At 42.4% G+C, this 23,855-nt stretch overlaps 1 protein-coding gene across 4 annotated transcripts in view; it reads left to right on the plus strand.

Annotated features, from left to right (window-relative positions):
* The window catches only part of TEAD4 (TEA domain transcription factor 4), a 59,188-nt gene that overhangs the window by 20,735 nt on the left and 14,598 nt on the right, over window positions 1-23,855 (plus strand). For 3 of the 4 annotated variants that reach the window (XM_051608104.1, XM_051608103.1, XM_051608101.1), the window contains exons 2-8: window positions 12,605-12,669; window positions 13,509-13,571; window positions 17,281-17,415; window positions 18,250-18,293; window positions 19,833-19,888; window positions 20,441-20,571; window positions 21,504-21,677. In XM_051608104.1, coding sequence (XP_051464064.1) covers window positions 17,305-17,415; window positions 18,250-18,293; window positions 19,833-19,888; window positions 20,441-20,571; window positions 21,504-21,677 — 516 coding nt within the window. In that variant the 5' untranslated portion in view covers window positions 12,605-12,669; window positions 13,509-13,571; window positions 17,281-17,304. The remainder of the gene's footprint in view (window positions 1-12,604; window positions 12,670-13,508; window positions 13,572-17,280; window positions 17,416-18,249; window positions 18,294-19,832; window positions 19,889-20,440; window positions 20,572-21,503; window positions 21,678-23,855) is intronic. The other variant, XM_051608102.1, reaches the window with a different exon arrangement.

Consider the following 23,855-nt stretch of genomic DNA (forward strand, 5'->3'; position numbering starts at 1 on the left):
GCTCATTAGCTAATTCATAACAAGTCTGGTATTGGCTGTGTATGGTGAAAATCTGGGCAGCAAAACTAGGAAGGCTGTGTGCAGTTTGTGCCCAGACAGTTGGTCTTGTTAAGTCTGTTGGTTGCTGGCAGAGCTGACTTAAACCTCTGGGGCCTGGGTACACCTGCTGCTGAAGGGTGCATAGCCAGCAGCTGTTCCTCATTGCTGTCACCTTGAACTTGTGACCCATCTTCTGGGTACTCCTTCAAATTCTCTGAGGCTCACGGCATGCACATATAGGGGCATGGTCTTGCTCTGTCTCTAGCTGCTAGAACAGGAAATAGCTGTTTTCATTGAAACTTTTAAAGTAAAATGTCTTTAGAATCACTCTTCTTTCCTCTTGAGTGTGATTTGTGTAGCAATTTCAAATCCCGGTTCAGGAGCTTAGATTGGAGTCTGTGGACTGGAGTGCTGTAAGTGTAACCAGTGCTTAATGAGGGAACGCAAGAGGAATGACCCAAGTTGTTGACTGCAAGTGCTGAAAACGTAGGCCTATTTCTAAGCGTGACGGTATTGCAGAGAAACACACATGCGTATATGGTATTTAGCCCAATATTGCCTTGAGCCTTGACTGGGGATTATAAACATTCCTGCATATGAACACTACATAATCACTATTAGTTGTAGAATCATAGAAAACGGTGCAGGGAGGGGCCTTCAAAGGTGATCTCACCTGTTCTTGTGTTTGAAGGCAAAGCTAGCTCTACTTAAACTGTTCAGGTGTAGTCTGATCTTTTATGGCTAAGACTGGGGGAAAGTAATTTGACAATTCTAAAAGGAGCAGCTTTAATCTAGAAGGTAGTTGAACACCTAGATACTTGCAAACTTCTCTCTGGATCCTGATGCATTTTTATGTACCCCTTTGTCGCGAGCCAATACCGGGGAAGAAAAGATCAGTTTCCCACACCCTGCAGCTTAAATACTTTTGTCATCCTCTGATTTCTGCTCTCCTGTCACTGCCTGAATCATGGTTTCCCAGCTATCTATGAGACTTACCCTGGGAACTCAGGGAACAAGAGGGTAGAAAAGAATTGCTTCAGTGTTAGGAGCAGAAAGAGAGAAGGAATGGAATATGACAAGTGTTCTGGTTTGGTTTGGGGGGTTTTTTGGTAGTGGGGGAAGGGCCCCAGAAGTGGCTCCAGTAAGAAGCTGAGAAGCTCCCCCTGCCCCAAACCCAGCCAAGGAGCCATCAGAGAGACAATAGATGCGCCTCTTCAATTAACATACTAAAGAACTGAGATAACACCTGAGCAGAGAAGGAGGGGGAGAAGAGCTGTGCTGGAGAGGAGCTGTGCTGGGGAAGGAGAGTGGTGCTGGTGGTTGGTGAGGAAGAAGGGGAAGAAGGTGCCCAAGCAGAAGTTTCCCTGCAACCCATGGCGAGATGGCAGCTGTGCCCCTGCACTCATGGAGGAACGTGGTGGAACATTCCCTGAAGGTGCCAGGAAGGGTGAACTTGGCCAGTGGTCCTGGATTTTGTGGCCAGAGGATTTGCTGCCAGTGGACTCTGATTGCCCAGCTGTGGAAGACCCCGGGGCCAGGGGAGTTTGTTCCCGAAGCAGCCCCTGACGCTGTGGGAAGCCCAGGCTGGAGCAGCTCCGGACCTCGTGGGAAGGACTCATGAAGGAGAGGTTGGTGGAGGACTCTCTGCCATGGGAGGGACCCCATGGGGAAGCAGGGAAGAACTGTAAGGAATCCTTCTTCCTGAGGAGTGTGAGAAACATTTGTCACGCTAGTGAATAGGCCCAAACGGATCCTTTGGCAAAGCACAGTTTATTTACACTCTTGCAAGAATGGGTGACCTAAACAAGCAGGCACACCCATAGTAAGGTGAATAACGGTTTATATTCCCTATTCCCGATGCAAAGTTCCCTCCCATTTCCCCACTGGCTGGGTACTCCAGGGTTCACAGCCTATCCGACACTTCTAATTAACCTATAAGTTTCCTGCCCCTGTTTACACATTCCATTCTAGCAGTTTACTTTTTAGCTTTTAAGGTTTAATTCTGACCTTTCTTGCCCCCTTGGCTGTCTTCCCAATCACCAGAATGATTTATACCATCTGGTGCCATCCTCTCCCGGGGAGTAACTTAGGAGTGACTTTGTTCTGTCTTTATCATGGCCTTTGCCATGTTCAGGTATCTCAGCTCCCCCAGATGGAGCCAAATTAAGTCCCTCAGTTTTTTGGACCTCAGTGTCCTTGGAATGCCCAGGTATCTCCCTTCTCTCTTCAGTCACCAGAAAGTTTCTTTTCACTAGGGCAGAAACAAACTGTTATCTTCCTAACACCAGGGTGTGAAAACAACACTACATTTCTAACACTAAGATGTGAAGACAATGCTACATTTCATTTCTAACAGGAGGAAGGAGCAAGAACCACCAGCCTGTGAACTGACTAAACCCCATCCCCTGTCCCGTGGTGCTACTGGGGAGAAGGAGGGAGAGAAACTGGGAACAAAGTAATTTGGGGCCAGGAAGAAGGGAGGGATGGGGATAACATATGTAAGCCCTGCTCTGTGTGTGTCTGTGTCCTGGGTGTGTTTGATTGGTGTGAAATTAAATTATTTTTTTCTCTAAGTTGAGTCTGTTTTGCCCAGGACCTTAATCGGTGAAGAACCCTCCTTGTCCTTTGTCTCAACCCATCAGCTTCTAGTTGGGCTTTGTCCTCCCCATCCCAGAGTGTGTGTGAGGGGGGGAGTTGAGTGAGCGGCCATGGGGCTGTTTCTTTGTTGCCGTGTTGGGCCCAAAACCAGGACAGACAAGCCTCTCTAATTAAATTTTATGAGGTTGGCATAAAGCGTAGCTACCCAGTTATGAAGCCTGTGTTTCTGCTAGGCTTTTCCATATGAATTGTCTTTTTACTTGTTACAGAGTGTGACGTCTTTAACAACTATTTTTTATAGTGCTGGGTTATTGTAAAACTGTTATGTGTTGAGACCAAGAGTATATATCCTTCCGGAATGGTGAGATGACCTAGCAGTTCACTTCAGAAGAAAAGAGGGAGTTGCCACTCCTGTTTCCTTGCTTCCCTGCTCTGCTCCTGGTTTTGTGCTCCCACCCTTTAGGATAACTTTGGTTTCCAGCAGAGTCCTTGCTGATCCATTTGCTAAACTGACAGGAAACTACTCTGGCAAAATGAGCTGGTCAGATTTCTGCCAGATTAGAGAGCTGAACTAACCTGTGGAATGATCTGGTGAGAGGGAATTAGGGGAAAAAGGCAAATAGCCAGCTGTTCGTTTAAGCTCAAGCTGTAGCCTCATGGTTTAAAGTAATCATGGACAATCATAACATTCTATATTATGATGGCAAAAACTGAGAATGGGTGAAGCAGCAGCCATTCCACTTACAAAATCAGTATTTATTTATTTATTTATATAATGTAAGAACAGTCTCTGGGTTTTTTTGGTCTCCTTGAAGCTGCTGCATAATTTTCAGTCGGTTGGAACTGGGTCCTGGTGTAGTCTTATGTGCCAAGTCAACCAGTCAACTCCAAACAGGATTAAGCCAGACCAGGCCAGATGCCTTGAGAACTGCATGGTTCTGTGCTGGTCATAGAGCAAGGGACTAAGTGGATCTCACAGGCTCATTTTAGCCCCAGTTTCTGTGGGAGTTGAAGCTTTGAGTAAGCCTGTCTTATGGAAACATGCACAAGATTAGCACTTGGGGCAGAAACCTGCAAGAAACAATATACTATTGGTGCCAACAAAGGCAGCTGGCGGTAAAACAAGGAGACGTGCTGAAGGTTTTGCTATCCTTTGAGGCAATATTGTTACCATTGAACTATTGAGACATGCTGTCAAATACCCCACAGCTATTACAAGTTACTGACCTAAAGAAGAAATTAGTAGATGTCTGGGTCTATAATGCAGAGTTGGACTCATGGGAGCTGGAGGATGCTGTTATGGTTAAGCACTAGTTTCAGTGCCACCTTCAATGGTCATGTTTTTCTGCACCTGGGCCTTAGTGAGTAAAAGTGTGTGTGTCCGTGTCTAACGTTATCATTCTTGACTGTCAAAAGAGACAGAAAGCCATTAGTTTGACATGCCTTTCCATGTAGGATTGTTACTGGCTGTTTCAGGTGTTACCTGATACACTCCCAGATTACTATATGCAGCTGCTTATTCCCCAGGCAAACTGAATCTAAACAGTTTTTGAAACATTCTTATCAGCCTGCTCTGGGAAGCACCAGAACAAGTCACTGCTCTGTTCCTGTTGCAGCCCTTTATGTGTATATGGAGGAGCACTCATTGGATAGGTTATCTTACACTTCTATGGCCTGAGGTGATAATGTGGGAGAACACAGCTGATAAGGACATTCAATTTATGCGCTGAAAAACTGAGGGGTGGTGTAGAGCTGCATAGCTGGGAGCTTCCCATTAAGCTGATGGGGAGGGATTGTTGCATGCACACATTGTTATACCTTAGTAAAAGCTCATCTTTACAAGGAATAGCTCCACGTGCCCTTGAGGCAGTAATTAGGAAGCACTTTAACTCTGGCCTTTAGACAACGATGCAAACGCAGAAGAGCCTTGCCCGTTTTCTTATCAGTCTCTGTGTGTGTGAGGGTTAGGTGGAGTACAGTTCCAAACTGTAAAGTTTCTGTGGTGGCACAACTGGTTAAAGAAGTTTTGCCCCAGTTCTTTCTCTGTTCTCTCTGCTGTGCCAATTCTGTGGTTAATGTGGTCACAAAATGGACTAGTTTACCAATATAATTAAAAATAGGCTGATTGGAAAAAACGAAACAAAGCCAACAATAAAATCCAAATTGGGATGGCCTTACTGTTGAATTTTGGTAATTAGTTTAGAGTGGTGTGTGTCAGTCCTTCCCCCCAGACCCCCTCCCCTTTTTCAGCTGCACAAAGGAGTTGCACATAGGCATATGCAGCTGCACATGGATTATTGCAGGAGGAGGAATGACCAGCTGAAGAGAGGGGAACCTCTTCAGGTTGTTTTTATGTTGAGGAATTTGTTGCTATAACTACGCTTGTGGTGACTGACTTTTCATTTTCACCACTCCTTGTTTGAAACCAGTAAGAAGCTTCCAAGAACCTACAGGTTCTGTAATTGTTATCCCTCAGTCATGAATTTCGTGTGAAGCATCTTGAACTGGCCATCAAGAATCAGCAGTTTCTAAATGGGATTAGCCATGTCTTATATTTCTAGGTGTAAATTTAGATTATACGGTGGAAAAGGAGAAGAGTGAACACTAGCCTTCCCAGCAAAAAGCCTTTTATGCAAGACAAGTTTTCATTGTTTAGACCACCTAGTAAATGAGACACCTGAATTTTATGAACTCAGATCAATCACCCAACTGCCATTTTGCCACCTGAGGTGCTTGGCTGGCATATTCTGGCCCATATATTGCTTCAACTTCTTGGTCACTTCAGAAGAGGAAGGAACTCAGTGCTTGCAGAGTCAAATGATGAGAACACATATGTTGGGGAAGAGCTGACGATGTGGTGGTGCTAGTTACTTCGATATTGTGTTTTCAGGGGTCTTATTGTTTTGATACTCTCCAGAAGTACTGGATCTGCTTTCTTTGAGTCTTCATCTCAAAATTCCCTTATTGTAGGAATTACATGAGCTCAGGGAATCTTCTTGTGGAAGGTTAACACTGAGCAATTTCAAGCATGGAATAAAGGATTAGAGTGAGGAAACTTTCTTCTCACAGCTGAATATAAAATTCTCTGGTATGTGTAACTGTACGGTGGGAAGTTCTGCACTGGGATGAGGAGAGATGTCTTCATAGGACAGGCTAGTGCAACAACATGTAGTATGGTTTTCTATGGTCTCTTTTATGGTAACTGATCCCAGTGTGACAGTCACAGTGGTGTATTATGTTCTTTTATTGCTTCCTGCATACAGTTCTCTGGATTCAGTATAGAATATACGGAATAAAAATACAGGTTAAAAAAAGCCTTAGAAGAAGCTCGATCAGAGTGAACTTCATCGTTATTAATGTATCGTTTAAAGAGTTGTCTCCAGCTTCTAACTAAAAATAAACATGCTGCTCTTGAGATTATGCACTGCTGAGGGGGCTACTTACCACAGGGATCTGGCACAGTTGCAATCCAGATAAATGGGAAAACCAAGACACTGTGCTGCATTACTTACTCTGCTATGTTTAGTTTATAGGCACCAACAAAGACTGAAGGCCGGAGAAGAGCAAACAGCTTAAGAGATTAATGGTGGGGGAGTATGGATATTCTTAAGGAGAGGTGGAAAGATAGGGATGAGCAGGGAGATGGTTGTTGCAGAATTTTTATTGACTTTGGGGATAGCCTAAGCTCTTGTAGCGGAATTAATAGTAAAAGTGGGACCTGAAACAGAGAGGGAAGGAAGGACTAAGCCTTTCAAAGAGTTTGGGTGCTGAACATCATCACTGTATCATATAAATTGTACACCAAGACAAAGCTCAGAGAGACCTATCGGAGAAATAGATGCCAAAGTCTAAAGTATCATAAGCAAATTTCTTAAAAAAGAGTTTAAGGTTGAAAGCAAGCATGCTAAGTAATTAAGAAAGTCATGCAGAAAGTCAAGGAAGACAGGAAGGGGTCAAGGGAATCCAAACCAGAGAAGGAAAGATCATGTACTGCATTTTATCTCACCTTGAAAAAGTTGAACTGGGAAACTGGGAAGCTAGGAGAATCTTCTCACCAAGGCTTTGGTGGGTGAAGATGGTTTGTGGTGAAGCGAAAGTCTAATAAACTTAACATTAAAACTAACCTTAAGAATTGTATTAGTATGAGTTGAGTATCTGCATCTTGATGAGTAGATGGGAATAGCTATGAGAAAGACAAATATGTGGTTTTTGACACATGCAGCACTGTTTCTGGAAAAGGTGATGCCCAGTAAGGCATTTAGTGTAGCTGGGAGGAGGAAGCAGTGGAGTGAGAGCAATGGAAAGTAAGCCTGTGCAGACTGTGGTGGCAGTAGGGCCCATATAGCACACGTGCCTGTGAAGGTAACACACACTGTTTTTTGCCATAAGTGTCATGGTGGTAAGGCTTGCTCAACAGTTAGTTTTGCTTCCTCAAATATCCCTCTTGTGTCTACATTTATTTATTATGTTGCCTGAGGCAAACAGTTAGTTATGTTTATGTTGGTTGTAATAAACTGTTGACTAAATGCAAGTTCAGGAGACAGCAACGCCCCAGGAGCTATCATTAAGTGACACAAAGAGATTGAAATGATAGTTGAGGTTGCTTCCTTGACCTTGCTTTTATTAACCATTCACCAGATACAGCTGGATAGTTACTTCTATAGTTCTCTTTGCTGCACTTCACAGGTAGGTGCATATGTTTACTTATCACTACCAAGAAGCAGATAACTTTCATGCTGTTTCCCACTGGGAGGATTTTGCTGAAATCAAGTTATTTGCTCTCACCCATCATAGAAGTTTCCCCCTTCCTTAGAGGCAGACAGTTCTCTCCTCTTAAATTGAAAGGAGCACAGGCATAGAATGGAGAATCAAAAATCTTTATTCATTGCCCATAGCAACACCTTCCTGGATAACTACTGAATGCAAAATTCTACAATTTAGTGTAAGACAGAGTGGGAGCTACATTAATGCCCTTGGAAATTTTTCTGTGAGGAGTGAGAGTAAGATACTCCTGAGAGTATCTCTTTACTCCCTTTTTCATGCCATGCTTCCAAAGGGAAGGCTACACAGAGGATAAAGAGCTTTTGGGTGCTGTGCTGCCATTGGTATGTTGGCTAGAGCTTCGTGAAACCCAATGCCTGGTTTCAACAGAGGAGGCACAAATGTTGGCAGGCCTCAGGAGTTATTCTAAGAACACAACATATGATCAGATTACTGAGGGACACTTTACATGGCTCTAAAAAATGAAACATCTGATGGTTTATGACACTTCTGTCTGTTCCAGCCAAGTGAGATCTTTGCTGACCCTGCAGCCAGGATTGTGAATCAAAGCAAGTGCTTTTCAGAGGCTACGAACCTACAGGCTTCCAGCCACATACCTGCTTACATCTAGCTTCTGATAAGAAAAACAAAAGACATTTAGGACTTGCTTCTCTTGCAGTTGTTTTGTTTTTTTTTTTCATGGCAATTTAATACACTCTTGCTGCAGAGTTTCTGGGGCTTGGCGATTTGCGTAGTTCTACATTCAGAATACCTGTGGTGCTAATGTCTTTGTAGAGGGATCTGGGTTTTTTGCTATGAGTATCTTTATTAGTTTAATATATCCTGCTACATTTCTGTTTTTCCCTGGATCTGTGAGGACAAACTTCTAGAAGAAGGCAGCAGTATGAGAGGTGGTGGCAAGTGGGAAGGGAATTTGAAAACTGGAAATTTTGAGGATCCACATTTGAATGCTCCTTCTAGAGAATCTGTCTCTAGAGAATTTCTATACCAGCTTCTAATATGTGCAATTTTTTCCCTTCCCTCCAGTCTTCTGTGGTGAAGTATGTGGCCTGAGAGAGCTTTGGGGTTTTTGCTAACATTGGCAAAGGCAAACAATTACACTTAGGGAAGCACCTCCCACTTTCCCAGGCTCCACTACAGTTCATCACCTCTTCTCCCCACTTTGTAGTCTCAGCTTTCCTTGTTTTATTCTCTATAACATTCAGTCCCTCCTAATTCCTTTGAGGTGCTGGGTGATGCAGGAGGTTGGGGTTACTGTGTGAAGGTTCCTTTCTGCCAGTCCTTGCTTTTTAGGTTTTTTTTCCCTCAAATGCTCCTTGCTTCTTGCTAGTCCTCTGCTCCTACATGGATTCTTGGTGGGCTGCAGTCCTTCCAGGACTGCCCCTGCTCTGGCATGGTTCCTACATGGGCTGCAGTTGCCTTGAGGTGCTCCCACGGAGCACCACTTCTGGAGAGTACTTTTCCAGCCATGTCTCCAACAGTATTTTCTACCATCTTGTTCCTTTTATGTGTCTCCTTATGTGTTTCCTGCCCATAGTGGCTGTTGCCCTTTCCAAAATATGTTTAAGCAAAGGTAGCTTGTACTCCTCTGCACCTCTGGATGTTGTTTTCATCCTTTTTGGGGATGGCTGGAATTGACTGTGACTGGCAAGGGGGTGTTCATGACATCCTTTCACACAGAGTACTCCTGCAGCCCTCTACAGCTGAAGCAGGAGAGTGCTCTGTCAGACTGCTCAGTCTGTATAATTTCTTGACTTTCATGGAAACTCAGGAAAGCTGAATTTGCACCATAACATTATATCTGGTTGAGAATCCATTTGAATTAGTTTTGCAAAGATGACGCAAATTTGAGAGTGTCTGGAAATTTTTCATATGTTCAAATTACCAGTATAGCTCAATATGCACCCTTTAAAAGTTTGCCCTAAATTCTCCACATCTATTCCCTCTCAAGGCTAGTTTTCCCTCTTTTCCATTAGCTCATTCCCCTTTCTTCTCAAAGGGTTCTCTTGGTGTATATAAGTTTTCTGTCTTGTTTCTTTATAGATGATGGGGTTTGAGCTCCTTGTTTTGTTCTGCACATTTCCCACTTCTGACCTGTGTCAAACTGTCCTTCTGTAATTTTGTAAATGTTGATTTCTGTATGAAAACAATAACTTCTGTAGTTTCTTACCTTTCAACTTGGACCTGTGTACAACAGATGGAGGCTTTGAAAAGCCATAAATATTCTTGGCACTAGAAAAAGGTGGTATGGTTATGTGTTGCTAGTAATTGGTCTTGTCTTTGTGGAAATGGTTACATTAGTTGAAAAAGCAGCCAGGTGGAAGGTAGCATAACAGCATCTGTTCCCACCAAACTCCTGGGCATGCTGCCATGCTAATGCTGAAGCTGGAAAATGAAGAGGTCAGTGGTTGCATGCTGGGCATTTGTTTCTGGCACAGAAATAATTCCTAATTTGTATATAGAGGAGCTGGAGCTGTTTTCTTTTCTCAGCTACAGACCTGATTCTTCTCCCAGGGGAATAAGAAGAGCTTCTGTAATGACACCATTTGAAGAGATTCAGATCTGTAAATCTAAAATGCTTTCCCATCCCTGTGTGTGCTTTGGTTATGCTTCAATAACATGGCCCCAGTGCAGTTATGGATATTTACATTCTTCTGTTTCAGAAACAGATGGAATTAGGAGCTTTGCAGCTCTTCCCTAAAGAGTCCTTACTTGCTTTTTTTTTTTTTTTTTTTTTTCAGGGCTGAGTTAAACAAGGGTTTAAAATAAAAACAAGTGACAACGTTTTTGTGGAATATTAAACTATTGGAATAAATATTGCATCTATTTTCACTGCTTGCTTTTTTGATGTCTGTGATGTCCTGATGTACAAGTTCTCCATTCAGCCCATAACCTTTCCATAGAAAACACCAGCAGTTTAAAATTTTGTCATAAATAAACTTCACAAGAGCTGTGACTTAGCTTCCCAATTATTCCTGCTTCCTAACTTTTTATTGAGGCACTGTATAGCTACTAGTGCAGTCACCACTAATGTATTATTTTGCAGAGCATGTTCTTTCTGTGATTTTCTGCCTTGAATCAGTCTAGAGTTCAGATGTGTAGCTGCTGCTTTTCTATTTCTGCTCTCTATTCCTCCATCTCCAGGAAGAAATTAAAAATCTATGTGTCTCCTTAAATTTGATATACAGGACCCAGTGTACAGAACCTGCATAATCTGCCTCATGTCTTGGTGTCCACTCTCAAGCAGTTCTGTGGTGCTAGCTGTGAATTGGGTCTAAAATTGCTTCCCCCACTCGCTGCTGAAATTGTCAGTAGCTCAGCCTTTTCTGCTTCTCTTCTTGATTTTTAAATACTGGACCTGAGTGTTCTGCAGTTTCCTGCTCTCATTCAAAGTAATTTCAAAATCTGTACCAGTGATCCTGTAGCTTCACATTTCATTAGCCATTTAAAACCATTTCCCTTATCTGTCACCATGACCATCTTTTCTTTACATCTCTGCACTGGCCTCTCCTCTCAGCGAACATAAAGCTACTTGTCTTCATTTTCCTTGGCCCTAAAGGATATAATCTGACTTAGTAATTTCTTAAAATCAAGGTGTAAAACCTAACTGTTTTCAGTGCTTGCAATGTATGCTTGTTCCATAACTAGACAAGGATTTCTTCACTTCTCCCAGTCAGTGACCCTACATTCCTGTTTATGGGAACTCATCATAGCCTTCCACAAAGCTAAGCTTCCTTCTCTCTGAAAATGCTCCTTTCTTTGGAATGCCTGTGAGAACATCTTTTTAATTCAGTGTATCATTTCACACAATCCTGGATAGCTGCTTCTGTGTACTGCCCCATTTTTTTTTTTTTTTTTTAATTTTCTTGCACTTAGATTCACAGAATGACAGACCCATTTAGGTTGGAAGGGATCTCTTCAGATTGTGTAGTCTGGTCCTGCTGCTCAAGCAGTCAGTTACAGCAGGTTGTCCAGGATTGTGTCCAGTCAGGTTTTGAGTCTCCTCCAAGGATGGAGACTCTACAACCTCTCTGGGCAGCCTGTGCCAGTGTTTGACCACCCTTACAGTAAAAAAGTTGGGAGTTTATATTTTTTTTTTCTCCTTTTTCTTGTTTTCAGATGGAATTTCACGTGTTTTAGTTTGTGTCTGTTGGTTCTTGTCCTATCACTGGGCACTATAGAGAGGAGGCTGGCTCTCTCTTTTTCGTCGTCTCTGGTCAGGTATTTAAATGCATTGATAAAAACTCCTTCCCCATCTTCTCCAGGCTGAACAGTCCCAGCTTTCTCAGCCTCTCCTCATATGGAATATTCTGCAGTCCCTTAATCATTTTTGTGGATCTTTTGCTGGACTTGCTTCAGTACATCCACATCTTTCTTTCATCAAGGAGCCCAGAACTGTACACTGTATTTCAAATGTTGCCTCAGCAGTGCTGAGTAGAGATGAAGCATCACCTCCCTTGACCTGTTGGTAACAATCCTCCTAATGCTGTTGGCCTTCTTTGCCACTAGGCTGCATTGCTGACTATTTGTCAGCTCATTGTCAACCAGGATCCCATCCATTCATCTAGTTTTCAGTCCACCTCCTTGCCTGCTTATCTAATCCCTACTTTGGTTGCCTACGAGGATGTTACGAAAGACAGAGTCAAAATTCTTACTAAAGTAACAATATACACAGTTCTACACTCATACACCAAGCTAGTCACTTCACTGTAGAAACTATCAGGTTGATCCATGTGGACTACTTCCAGTCACCTCCTTGTCCTTCATCTATCTGCAAATGGTTTCCACAATTACATGCTCCATCACCTCCCAGTGAGGTGAGGCTGATTGGCCTGTTATTTCCTGGGTCTTCCTTCTTGCCTTTGTGAATGTTTTAGGGTGAGTGGCTTTCCTACAGCTTCTACACACAATGGTAAAGTAATTATTAAGCAAAATATATTATTCTCCTTTTTATTGGTAATTTTAAGATACACAGATGCAAACTGGAAAACAGAATTTGCAGCTCAAAGTTCTGCCTCTAAAACTCAGGCCTGTACCATGTGAACTAATGAGTACCTTTCTAAGATAGAAGACAATGTGACAGAGTGTCATCCCACTGCTGATCTCTAGATATAATTCCAGTGTGCATCTTTTCCCTGGGGTCATAGCTTTCTAAACTTATATTTGTATTATTTCTCTGTTCCAGGCCGAAATGAGCTAATTGCCCGCTATATTAAGCTGAGAACAGGGAAAACACGCACAAGGAAACAGGTAAGTGTAAAGTTTTCTCCGTAAACACTAGCTTCTTGGGACCACTACACATGATGAAGGCTAATGACAACAAATCCCTTGCTGTTCACTTGCTATTATTTTCTGGCTTGGCTGGAAAGAGGTTGTGTTGCGCTGGTTAATAAGAATGGTGGGAAGAGTCAGCTCAAGCATTTTACAGTAGGATTGTAATGCTTGTGTCTCCCAACCACATCATGACATGAATTTTTCTGCTGCTGAACAGTGCGTGATTTTTATTTCTTTGGTCTACTAATGAACATTTCAGTGAACATCAGTATTCCTCTATATGAAGAATCTCTGTTCAGCCCAGACAGATGGAGAGCAATGGAGATTTTGAAAATACCTGGTACATGACATGAAAAGGGAATTACAGCGCAGGCACTGAGCAACCTAGAGGTGCTTTGGGTAAGGGGTTGGTGATGGCATCCAGAAATTCCTTCCAACCTAAATTATTCTGTGTTGCGTATCGGTGCACATTAGATATGGGGAAGTTCCAAAAGTCATTATACAGCCCAAGAGAAGGCCAAGATGGAGCAAAAATATTAGTACTCAGTCCGTAGATTTAAGGATGGTTTCTTTAGTTTTAGAGGTGTGATCTGGTGTGATAAAGCCATTTGAATTAGAAAAGGACTTAAATGGCTCATCTTTCCTAGTCCCCCACCTCATTTCATGACACTTAAGTTATGTTCAGAAAAGCATCTGATTGCTACCTCATGCCCCTCCCAACGCCTTTGGCACGAGGTGCCTAAAGCATGTTTACTTTTGCAAGCAGCTACCAAGTATTCCTCTGGAATAAAAATGAATTTTGTCTTTCAATGCAGGTATCTAGTCACATCCAGGTCCTGGCGAGGCGGAAAGCTAGAGAGATCCAAGCCAAGCTCAAGGTATGATGTCACATAACCCCCCTGAGTCAGCCATTCCTTCATCCATTCCCTCTTTGGATAGCCTTAAAAAAGAGTGAGATTAGCCACTGAGCTGTAGTAAGCTGGGCAGGAAAAGGTACTTCCCAACAAGTGTTGTGCAAACACTTGTGTTGTTGTAGCTCTGTGACATCTGGAGCAATTCTATTTAAAGAATAAAGAAACAGTAACTTTAATGTGTCTGATTTCTACCTCTGGTTTATGCTGCTGGTCATCCAGTTCTGAAAGACCCTTAGACTTGGGAGTATTCATGGAGTATTTACCTGGGAAGGAGGGGTTTATGGTTACAAATGCTGATCTGTAATTAGTCCCTGGTTTTGTGGTTTCCTTGGGAAACAGTAGCCTTACAGTTACTGCAGTGCTAGTTCCACCTCTACTAGTGGTAATGAAGTTGTCCATGATACAGTGTTCTGAGTTGGCCTAGCCACTGAGAAGAAGCAATAAAGCCAGCTGGCATCTTTTCAGATAAAATGGTGCCAGCTGAATAGACGTTGCCTCTTGGTTAATTTGGAACAGATTTGAAAGGCATGGGCTAATGAGAAAGAAGATGGATGACTACTTTTTTGAGAAAGTCTACGTTTTCCTTTTTATAGGGAGAACTCTGAGATCTTGCTAATGAACGATATGTCTTGGCATTTATTTCCACTCAGATTTGATACAGGGAGGTGGTTTATGTGCTCAGACTGAATTGCTAGAAGTGTCAACAAGGTCAAGTTTCTGGGTGACAATTGCCCCCTGTTAGACTGTGAGCCATCCAGAAAGGGCTTGCCAAGGAGGATGCAAGGTCTAGTCCTTGTTATGTATCACTGAGACAGCCAGAGAAGGAAGGTGGATGCTGGAATGACAATAAGTGATCTGGAGGGAAGTGTTTTTGCTTCCCTGATCTTCCGTGCCTCAGGTAATGACAGCCCAGTCCAGCCCTGACTGATGAGTGGAAAGCTGTTAGTATGTGCTTTGTCTTGGCTATTTGGACAACTCCTCACTGGGCACCAGGAGAAGTGGACTGTCTGAGAGTAAACTGTTGGCACTCTGTCTTGACCAATGCTGAAGTGCATGCATCTTTATTGCAAGCAGTGATTATGTCTAAGTCATGACTTCACCCCTCACGTCCCATCCCCAGCTCCATTTTAGAAAAAGGTGTTGTATCTGTCATTAGCCTATTGTGTCTGTCATTAGCCTGCTGTGTTTCCAGCTGCTCTGACAAAGAGAAGGAGCCACAAATTACAACTATCTAATTTGGGGCTTCTAGGTGGGCTGCTTGAGCTTGAAACCTGTGGAGCTGCTAAGTGGTCAATTCAGGTGGAGGCCTGCTTGAAAGACAAGTTAGAGGAAGGAGGAAACAACAACTGCCCAGGATGTTAAAAGATTTACTGCTGCTTATATCTGTAACCTTGATTCCATTCCTGGAATGTCACAGCTCTGGGATTTGACATGATTGAAAAGCCAGTCAGCCAAGCCTGTTTCCACTTAACACAGGAGCTGGCTGGTTTAGTTTTTGCAGAACAAAGATGTCTTGGGGAGCTCCACAGAACCATTGGCTGTTCTCCTTTTACACCACCGCAGGCCATGCTGTGAGCTCTGCCCAGCTGCCTGCAGCGAACTGTTCCTCAGGACCAGGCTGTTCCTTTTTGCCTGCAGAGGCAAGTCTGTAGCACTGATTCAACTCATTTACTTCTTTGCTTTCACTAGTCATTTTCGTAGAGCAAGGAAATTAAATCACAAAACCTGCTGCCCCTCTTCTAAGTTCCTGCTGATAGCTAGGTATTCTTCTGTCACTGTTCATTTCCCATAGCAAGTATACATTTTCATATTTATATCCTAGAAGTCAGAGCAGCTACATGCTGACTTTTCAGAGCAGTTACTATAATACACAAATTGGAGTGTCTTCTCTTAAGTGTATACTATGCCTATAACAGATAGAGGTGGGATAGTAGGGTAAAGCTTGGAGAAAAATCTGTTCCCTGACGTCAGTAGTTTTCCATGTCTTGGGTGGATCGTAGATCTCACCTGTACTAAAGAAAAAAAGAGAAATTATGGTGGTATTATTAAGAATAATAAAAGACAATGCAATTATTGGAAATTATTGGTAAAAGTTTTTGTTGTTGTTGTTTGGGTTTTTTTGTGGGGTTTTCTGTTTGTTTGTTGTGATTTTTTTTTTTTTTTTTACTGGAAGCACAATACAAATTGGTACAGAATTGTTAGCTGAAAGATGTCTTTTACAAAGATATGCTTTTTCCAGCAGTCTGTCAGGCATTTAAAAAGAACAGAGAAACACAAAAGCACAACAGGTAGACAAACATGACTTTTCCAGTGAGAAAGTAAGGACAGGAAAAATAATCCTTTCCTGCAATGGCAACTGGGAAATGATCCCTATGTATGTAATGAATAAAAGCCTAAACAGAAAAGAATCCTTAGCCTTAAAAAAAAGTTATAGGTAATGCTCAAAGTATTCCCTAAAGTATAATTTAAATTGGATTCTGAAATATTTTCTATAGCTTTGGAGAATCTTAGGAATTTTCACAGTAATTGAATGTTTCCCTTTCATTTGTTTGGTACTTCTTGGTACTAACAGGAGTCACAGGTACTGTAGAAAAGAAGATATGTAAGTTTTGCCCATTCCTACTGATCATTCCACTTAAACGTTATCATTTATCCTTGAGCTTTTGTTATGCCTGCTCCAAATATTTTTGTTTTAAATGCACCAGAATCCCTGGGCTTTGAAATTTGGAAAACAGTAGAGGGGTTGGAGAGAACGGAGACCTGAAGGTGAGAATTTACTGCAGTTCAATGGTGCAAGTGAGAAGTAAGAATTCCTGAAAAGGACAGCAAGAGCTTATCTCTTTCAGCAGTTTTTCCAAGCCATGAATTAGTCTGTGGCATTGCCATTATAATGTCACAGATAAATGTGGAGTGTTTGAAGGATGGAGATTAATTGTAGGGTATGTAGGAGGAAAGGCAGAATGTGCGCAAGTGTTTGTTTGTCTCTATTCCTTGGAAGAAGAAATGAAAAATGCTGTTTCTTTTAAATGTACATCAAACCCCCAAGTTGTTGCAGTGTAATTGCCTGCAAAAATGTGTGCAATTCCACAGCCCTGTTAAAATACAAAAAGGAATGTCCTTGCATATGTGCCCTGGCGGGTTATTAAGATTTCCTGTTTCCCCAGGGATGGGAATAAAGTTATCAGTTATACCTGAAACTAATTCAGTCCCAAATTGAGGTAGTCTTTGCAGTGATGATGACAAGCTCCTTTTGTGAGCTTGTTTTTAGAGAGTTTGTGGGTTGTTTTTTTTTATAAGCAAGGGTCTGTCTTATTGAATATTCTTACCAATTATTAAAACACAAGAGACAATTAGGATTATACTTTCCATAACAAAACTTTTCAGCTGCACAGCTGAAAGCCTGCAGACAGAAAGGATGAACACTTAGCAGTCTAAACCAGCGATCTCAGTATTTCAGAAAGGATGATTAATCACATCCAAAGGTATAGGAATGGGTGAAATATTTACATGCTTTGAAGAGTTCTTAGGACAGTTACTGGTGAGTGTGCTGTCCAGGTTTTCAGAGACGACTGATCCCTACAAGTAAGCTTACGAGAATCCTGGTTATGCAGCATTAGATCAGGCAACTTATCATTATAATCTGTTTTTTTTCTGTTTCTACTCTTGCCCCTAGGATCAGGCAGCTAAAGATAAAGCCATGCAGAGTATGGCTACAATGTCATCTGCCCAGATTATCTCTGCAACTGCCTTCCATAGTAAAATGGCCTTGCCTGGTCTCCCACGACCAGCCTACCCTGCTGTTTCTGGGGTGAGTGAATCAGTGTCTTGGAGGAGTTGGGCTGAAGACGCTGGAGTATTTGAAAGGGTGTTGGGACCTGCTCAAAAAATCCTGAGAATATCAAAAAGAACAGACCAAAGGCATTGTCCATGTAGAGCAAATCTGTCATATGGCTTCAGCAGTTTGGGTCTGATTCCTTCCTCACACTGCTGTAAATAGAGTTTCACCATATACTTTTTAAAAGTAACCCAAATGAGAGAACAATCAGATTCATTGGGTATTCAACTGCCTGAAATTTTTTTGGTGTCTTTATCCCTTTCTTAGTCCAGGATCTTGTTGGATTAAAACTGTTTGGGCCATCCTGAATCCTTTCTCAAGCTTATAATTCCCAAGCTCATCCTGAGTGCTTAGATCGCAAATTGATAGCCCTTATATAAAATCCCTAATAGAGGAGGCCTGTCAGCATCCCCTAGCCTTTGAGTTTGGCCTAGTGAGCTTTTGCTGAGCATTGATTTCTGTCAAAATACTCCCATGGAACTCTAGTGAGGAAAATGATCCTTCCAAGAGAGTGAGCATCATTAAAGCTTTGGTGACAGAGGCACAAGGTACATACATAGTATTTAAGATTAAAAATCACTACTAGGTCAGTTGTTTGCATGTCACTAGTAGTAGTGTGTAGAAAGCAAAAAAAGCCCTGTCAGCACCTCCACAAGGGTGAAACCAGGAAGGTAGAAGAGTTATAACTCCGTCATATCTTTAGAAGTTTATGAGCTTGCAGTTTCTTTCCTCAGAGAAGAGTATGCCTTGCTTTTCATCTCTGTCCTAAGAGTGGTGACTTTTGCCTCTTATTTTGTTCTCTTGCAGTTTTGGCAAGGAGCTTTGCCAGGCCAAGCTGGATCTTCCCAAGAGTGAGTATTCCTTCATGTGAGCATCTAAAGCAGGCCCATCTGCTGCTTCCTCTATTCTAGGAACACCATTAGCTATTGCAAGATTTGTAAATGTAATCCTTACTCTCAGACAAATTCCCTGATTGTGGATCTGATACTTAAGGCCCATGGTTGAAGTCAAACTGAGAGTCATGAGAGACTCTTGAACAGTTTAAACCCTATGTCTTCACAGGGCTTAGATGCACAGCCCACTAAGTACCTGGATCTTCATTTTCCCTAATTTGCCTCCCACAAATATAAAAATACACAAACTTATCTTTTAGTTGACCTCCAGACTCCACAATCTCTCTGTCACTTGGTTTGAACCTCTTTGTCCCTCTGAAAGTATCCTTGCCCCTGAAGCAAGAGGGTTGGCTCCCAAACCACCTGCTTGCTGGCTTATCAGGCCTTATAATTGCTAAGTGATCACACCCTCACTTGCAGCTGACACTCCAGAAACAAACAAACACACAGAATTGAGAGCTCCTCACACAGGTTATAGAAGTATTTCACTTAGAAATAGAATTTAGTGAGAAGATAAGGCTAGTGGGTCTATTACTACAGCCCTGGGTGGGGGCTCTGTTTCTCTGATGGGGTTACTGGGGCTCCACTGCCCCAATGTGGACATGAGCCTTTGATGAGCTGATTCACCAGGGATGGCTCTAGGGGTAGCAGTGTCAGAGTGCTGATTGCTCCCCCTGCCATGGTTTCTCTGTGCTCTTTTGTTTGTATGGGGACACATGTTTTATTACATAATTTCACAGGAGCAATTTAAGCCAACTTAAGGCCAGGCAGCTAGAAGGGGGTATGTTTTTCATGCAAGCCATGTGTTCCACCTCTTATGATGCTACGGCTAATGATTGTGGAGCAGATCAGGAAGAAATACCTTGTGAGGAAAAAACAGTAGTAAAAGAATCAAAGCCATTCTAGGAGAAAGAAAAAGTAGATTTTATGCCTTTAGCTTGAAAGTGAATGAGGAAGGATCAGTGCGAGAGGTTCTTTTAGAAGCTTAAAGTATCTGCCACCCCTAATGTCAGATGATGTCTCCAGACCCTGGTTTTTCTTACAATGGTGTTAAAATGGAGCTGAGCTGTCTGGAAAGCTAGGTTCAGTTGTGAGTGTTGAACATCTCTGAAGCCGGTCCTAAAAGTTTGAGAGGCATCCAGCCAAGATGTATATCCCCTTGCATAAATTTAAATCTGTATGAAAGATAGGCTGAAATAAAAGGATAAATTAATTGGCCACCCGTGTGTCTATGAACAGGCTGATAAGAATAACAAGTCTGCAGGGAGAGTCTGCTGAACACCGGTAGGGAGATATTCAGTCTGACCCTGGCCTCTTACTATTTTGAGTCTTTCTCCATGACCCTCTCTTGCCCACACAGACATTTATGCCACTTTCTCCCTCATGAGAAATACTTGATCTAACCTGTGCAAATAGTTGGTTTAGAAGGTTTTTTGTTGTTGTTGTTGTTGTTGGGTTTTTTTTGGGTTAATCATCTCTCTTTGTGTACTTCTGTAGCGTGAAACCATTTTCTCAACAACCTTATGCTGTACAGCCTCCATTGCCTTTACCAGGTAGGTAAGGAAACGTAGTTCCTTACTTTGAAATTATATTCCAACCTAAAAAATAACCAACACTCTTAAAAGTCTAAAAATAATTATAAAAAACATTATTACCTATTGAAATATTTCAGTGAGCTAAACATTATTTTTTATATAATTTTTCTCTATAACAAGTTCCCATGTTTTTCCTTCTCATTTTCTCCATTTTGAGAGGCTAATGGTCATGTTAATGGTGTTGCTTCTATCTGATCCTAAAGCAGTGTATATCACTGCTCATGTAGGGCTCAAATCTAGGTCCTGTTAAAGTTGCTCAACATGTTTTATGTGATATCAAAAGCAGGTAGATTGTCTTTTACATCATTCCCAACACTGACAGTGCTGCCTTAGCAGGGGGTAACTGACAATCTTCTTGGAGCACAGGTAGATGTGCTCCTTGTGAATGATGTTTTTGCATGAAGTCATAAGAAAATGGTATTAATCAGCTTTGAAAACAGGTCCTCTACTGGAAAGCTATTGCTAACTTCTATATTTCTAAATTTTGTTGTATAAATTGTGTGTGTTTAGGGTTTGAGTCTCCTGCTGGCCTCTCGCCTTCCCCATCAGCACCAGCTTGGCAAGGTCGGAGGGTTGCTAGCTCCAAACTTTGGATGTTAGAATTCTCTGCATTCTTGGAACAGCAACAAGACCAAGACACAGTAAGATGCACACATGATTTCCACCTGGTATTAATTTTTGGTCTTCAGGTAGCTCCTGTTCATCATGGATATGTTAAATATGGAAATACTTGCTTCATTGCTGTTTTGAGAATAGAAAGTCATATTTTGGAAACACAAGTTATCCTTCTTTAGAGGACAGAATTGCTTAGACTGATGTAGTCACCTCTGTGCCATGTGTTTCTGGCCTCCCTTTCCAGGGTCATGGATGTTCATATACCAGAGCTCAAAGCACTGAGATCATAAGATAGCGGTACAGCCCCTGCCAGGCTGTTCTAGCTGTCCCACTCAGCCTTGTAGGATAGACCCAGAAGCAGATGATGTTGAGATCACATTAAGCCACGTATTTCTCTGGTGGTCTGGGAACTTAAATTTGGGGGCAACTGGGATGAATTTGCATCAGTATGTTTCCATGGTGCCACCTATAAAATGGAAGTGGTAAGATTTGCCTGTCTCACAAAACCTCGTGACACTACCTCTTGAGATGTACATTGGTGATGGGCCAGTTACATTTCCCCTGTCTGAGATAGGAAAGTTCAGAAAATATTACAGTATTTGGCTGGTACCTAGCTCTGGGATTTCAGACATCTCTTCATAAAACAGGAGCACTGATGTTTAACTGAATGACCTGTGACTCTGTTATTTCAGACTATATAGCAGCAGCATGAGGCAGTAGTTTAGGAGTCAATATAGGAAAACAATAATGTTGTCAGAAACATGAAGTATGGATGTATTTATAGAAAGATATAACAGTGTGAGCTGGTGTTAGCAGAAATATTCCTGCCATATACTTCTACTGTTTTAGAAAGCGCTGTAAAATCTTCAGTGATTTTCTGTGAAGAATTATGAATGTTCAGTATGTAGAAAATGATACTGAATTATTTCCTAATTCCATGTTTTTCCTATTCTTGCAGTATAACAAACACCTATTTGTGCACATTGGGCAGTCAAGCCCCAGCTACAGTGATCCCTACCTCGAAGCAGTGGATATTCGGCAGATCTATGACAAGTTCCCTGAGAAAAAAGGGGGTCTGAAGGAGCTCTTTGAAAGGGGGCCAGCTAATGCCTTCTTCCTTGTTAAGTTCTGGGTAAGGGAAAGAACCTTTGTAGGGTATCCATTTGCTATGAAGTTCTCACTTTAAAAGTTGTAGCCTTGCTAGCTGCCATCTCCCAACAAATTTTCCCTGTGCAGGCAAATTAATACAGCCACAGCTGTCACTGGAGATCTTTCCTTGACTGCACAAGGCTTGGCCTGGATGGAGCAAGATGTCATCATCCTTTCACAATGTCATCTGTAGAGTTGTTCTTGACTGCTCTTGATTTTATCTGCTAATGGTGACTTGAGCCCTTTAAAACTTTATGTACAAGGTAATTCAGAGGGGATTATTCTTTACATACTCTTATACGTTCATTTCTCTGAGTGTTGAGTAACTTCTCAGTCAGAGACAACATTCTTCCATCTCTTCTCCTGTCTCATTAGCTGCATTTTGTGCTGTCCAAATACTAATAATTTACAGATGCGTATTTACTGCAGGTACAAGGACAGGCTAAAGATAAGAGAGTCATATAATGAAATTGGATTATGCTGATAATACATTACTGAAATTAATTCTATTAAGTTGGCAGAAATCAGGCTGGCAAAAGCCTATTCACTCAGTTTAGATTTTTGTGAATTAGCTGAAATTTGCAAAAACTGTGCCATTGTGCTTCAGGGTACAAAAAATTATTGTGATGATCAGTATTATCATAGATGTTAAAAGATTATAAATACTAGCAGCCTGGGGCCGTTGCATGCTAGATGGCTGAGGTAATGTCTAATGGGATTTGGAGCATTTCACCTTGAGTTTACCTCTTATAATTCAATGCCAGGTGAGGAGTGAGATGATGAGAAATAAACTTGATGACAAGCTGGAGTGTTGATGGGTAAGGATGAAGGGGAAGGCAAATAAGGCAGATGTTGTGCTGGGAGTCTGTTGTAAGCCACCCAGCCAGGACAAGGAGGCAGACAAAGTATTCTATAAGAGGCTGGCTAAAGTCTCACAACGGCCAGCCCTTGTTCTGGCTGGGGACTTCAACCTACCGGATGTCTGTTGGAAATATAACACAGCAGAGCAGAAACAATCTAGGAGGTTCCTCAAGTGTGTGAAGGACAACTTCCTGATGCAACTGGTAAGCAAGGCTACCAGGGGAGGTGCCTCGCTGGACCTCTTTTTCTCAAACAGAAGGACTAGTGGGAGACGTGGTGATTGGAGGCCATCTTGAGCTTAGTGATCATGAAATAGTGAAGCTTTCAATTGTTATTGATGTAAGGAGGGAGGTTAGCAAAATCTCCACCTTGGACTTCCAGAGGGTGAACTTTAGCCTGTTCAGGGCTCTGGTTGAGAGAATCCCTTGGGAGACAGTCCTGAAGGGGAAAGGGGTCCAGGAAGGCTGGATGCTCTTCAAGAAGGAAACCTTCAAGGCCCAGGAGCAGCTGTCCCCATGTGTTGCAAGACTAAAGGGCAAGGAAGATGGCCAGCCTGGCTGACCATGGAGCTTTTGATGGGACTTGGGGAAAAAATGATGGGTTTACCACCTTTAGAAGAAGGGACAGGCAACTCAAGAGGAGTACAGAGATCTTGTTAGGTCATACAGAGAGAAAATTAGGAAGGCAAAAGCCCAGCTGGAGCTCAGCTTGGCCAGTGACATAAGGGACAACAAAAAAAGTTTTAATAAACACATCAACAATAAAAAAAGAGCCTGGGAGAATCTCCACCCCTTACTGAATGCCAGGAGAGAACATTGCAACCAAGGATGACGAAAAGGCTGAGATACTTAATGCCTTCCTTGCCTTCATCTTTAATAGTCAGCCCAGCTCCCCCAGGGTGTTCATCCTCCTGAACTGGAAGATAAAGATGGGGAGCAGAACAACCCCATAATCCAGAAGGAAGTAGTTAATGATCTGCTTCTGCACCTGGACATGCACAAGTCTATGGAGCCTGATGGGATCCACCCTAGAGTGCTGAGGAAGCTGGCAGAGGAGCTCACCAAGCCTCTCTCCATCATTTATCAACAGTCCTGGTCAACAGTGGAGGTCCCAGATGACTGGAGGGTGGATAATGTGATGCCCGTCTATGAGAAGGGCTAGAGGGAGGATCCAGGGAACCACAGGCCTGTCAGCCTGACCTCAGTGCCAGGAAAGATCGTGGAGAGGCTCATCTTGAGTGAGCTCTCGCAGCAAGTGCAGGGCAGCCAGAGGATCAGGGCCAGCCAGCATGGGTTTATGA

This window comes from Apus apus, chromosome 1 (genome assembly GCF_020740795.1).
Source record: "Apus apus isolate bApuApu2 chromosome 1, bApuApu2.pri.cur, whole genome shotgun sequence".
In the NCBI taxonomy this organism is placed as follows: Eukaryota; Metazoa; Chordata; class Aves; order Apodiformes; family Apodidae; genus Apus; species Apus apus.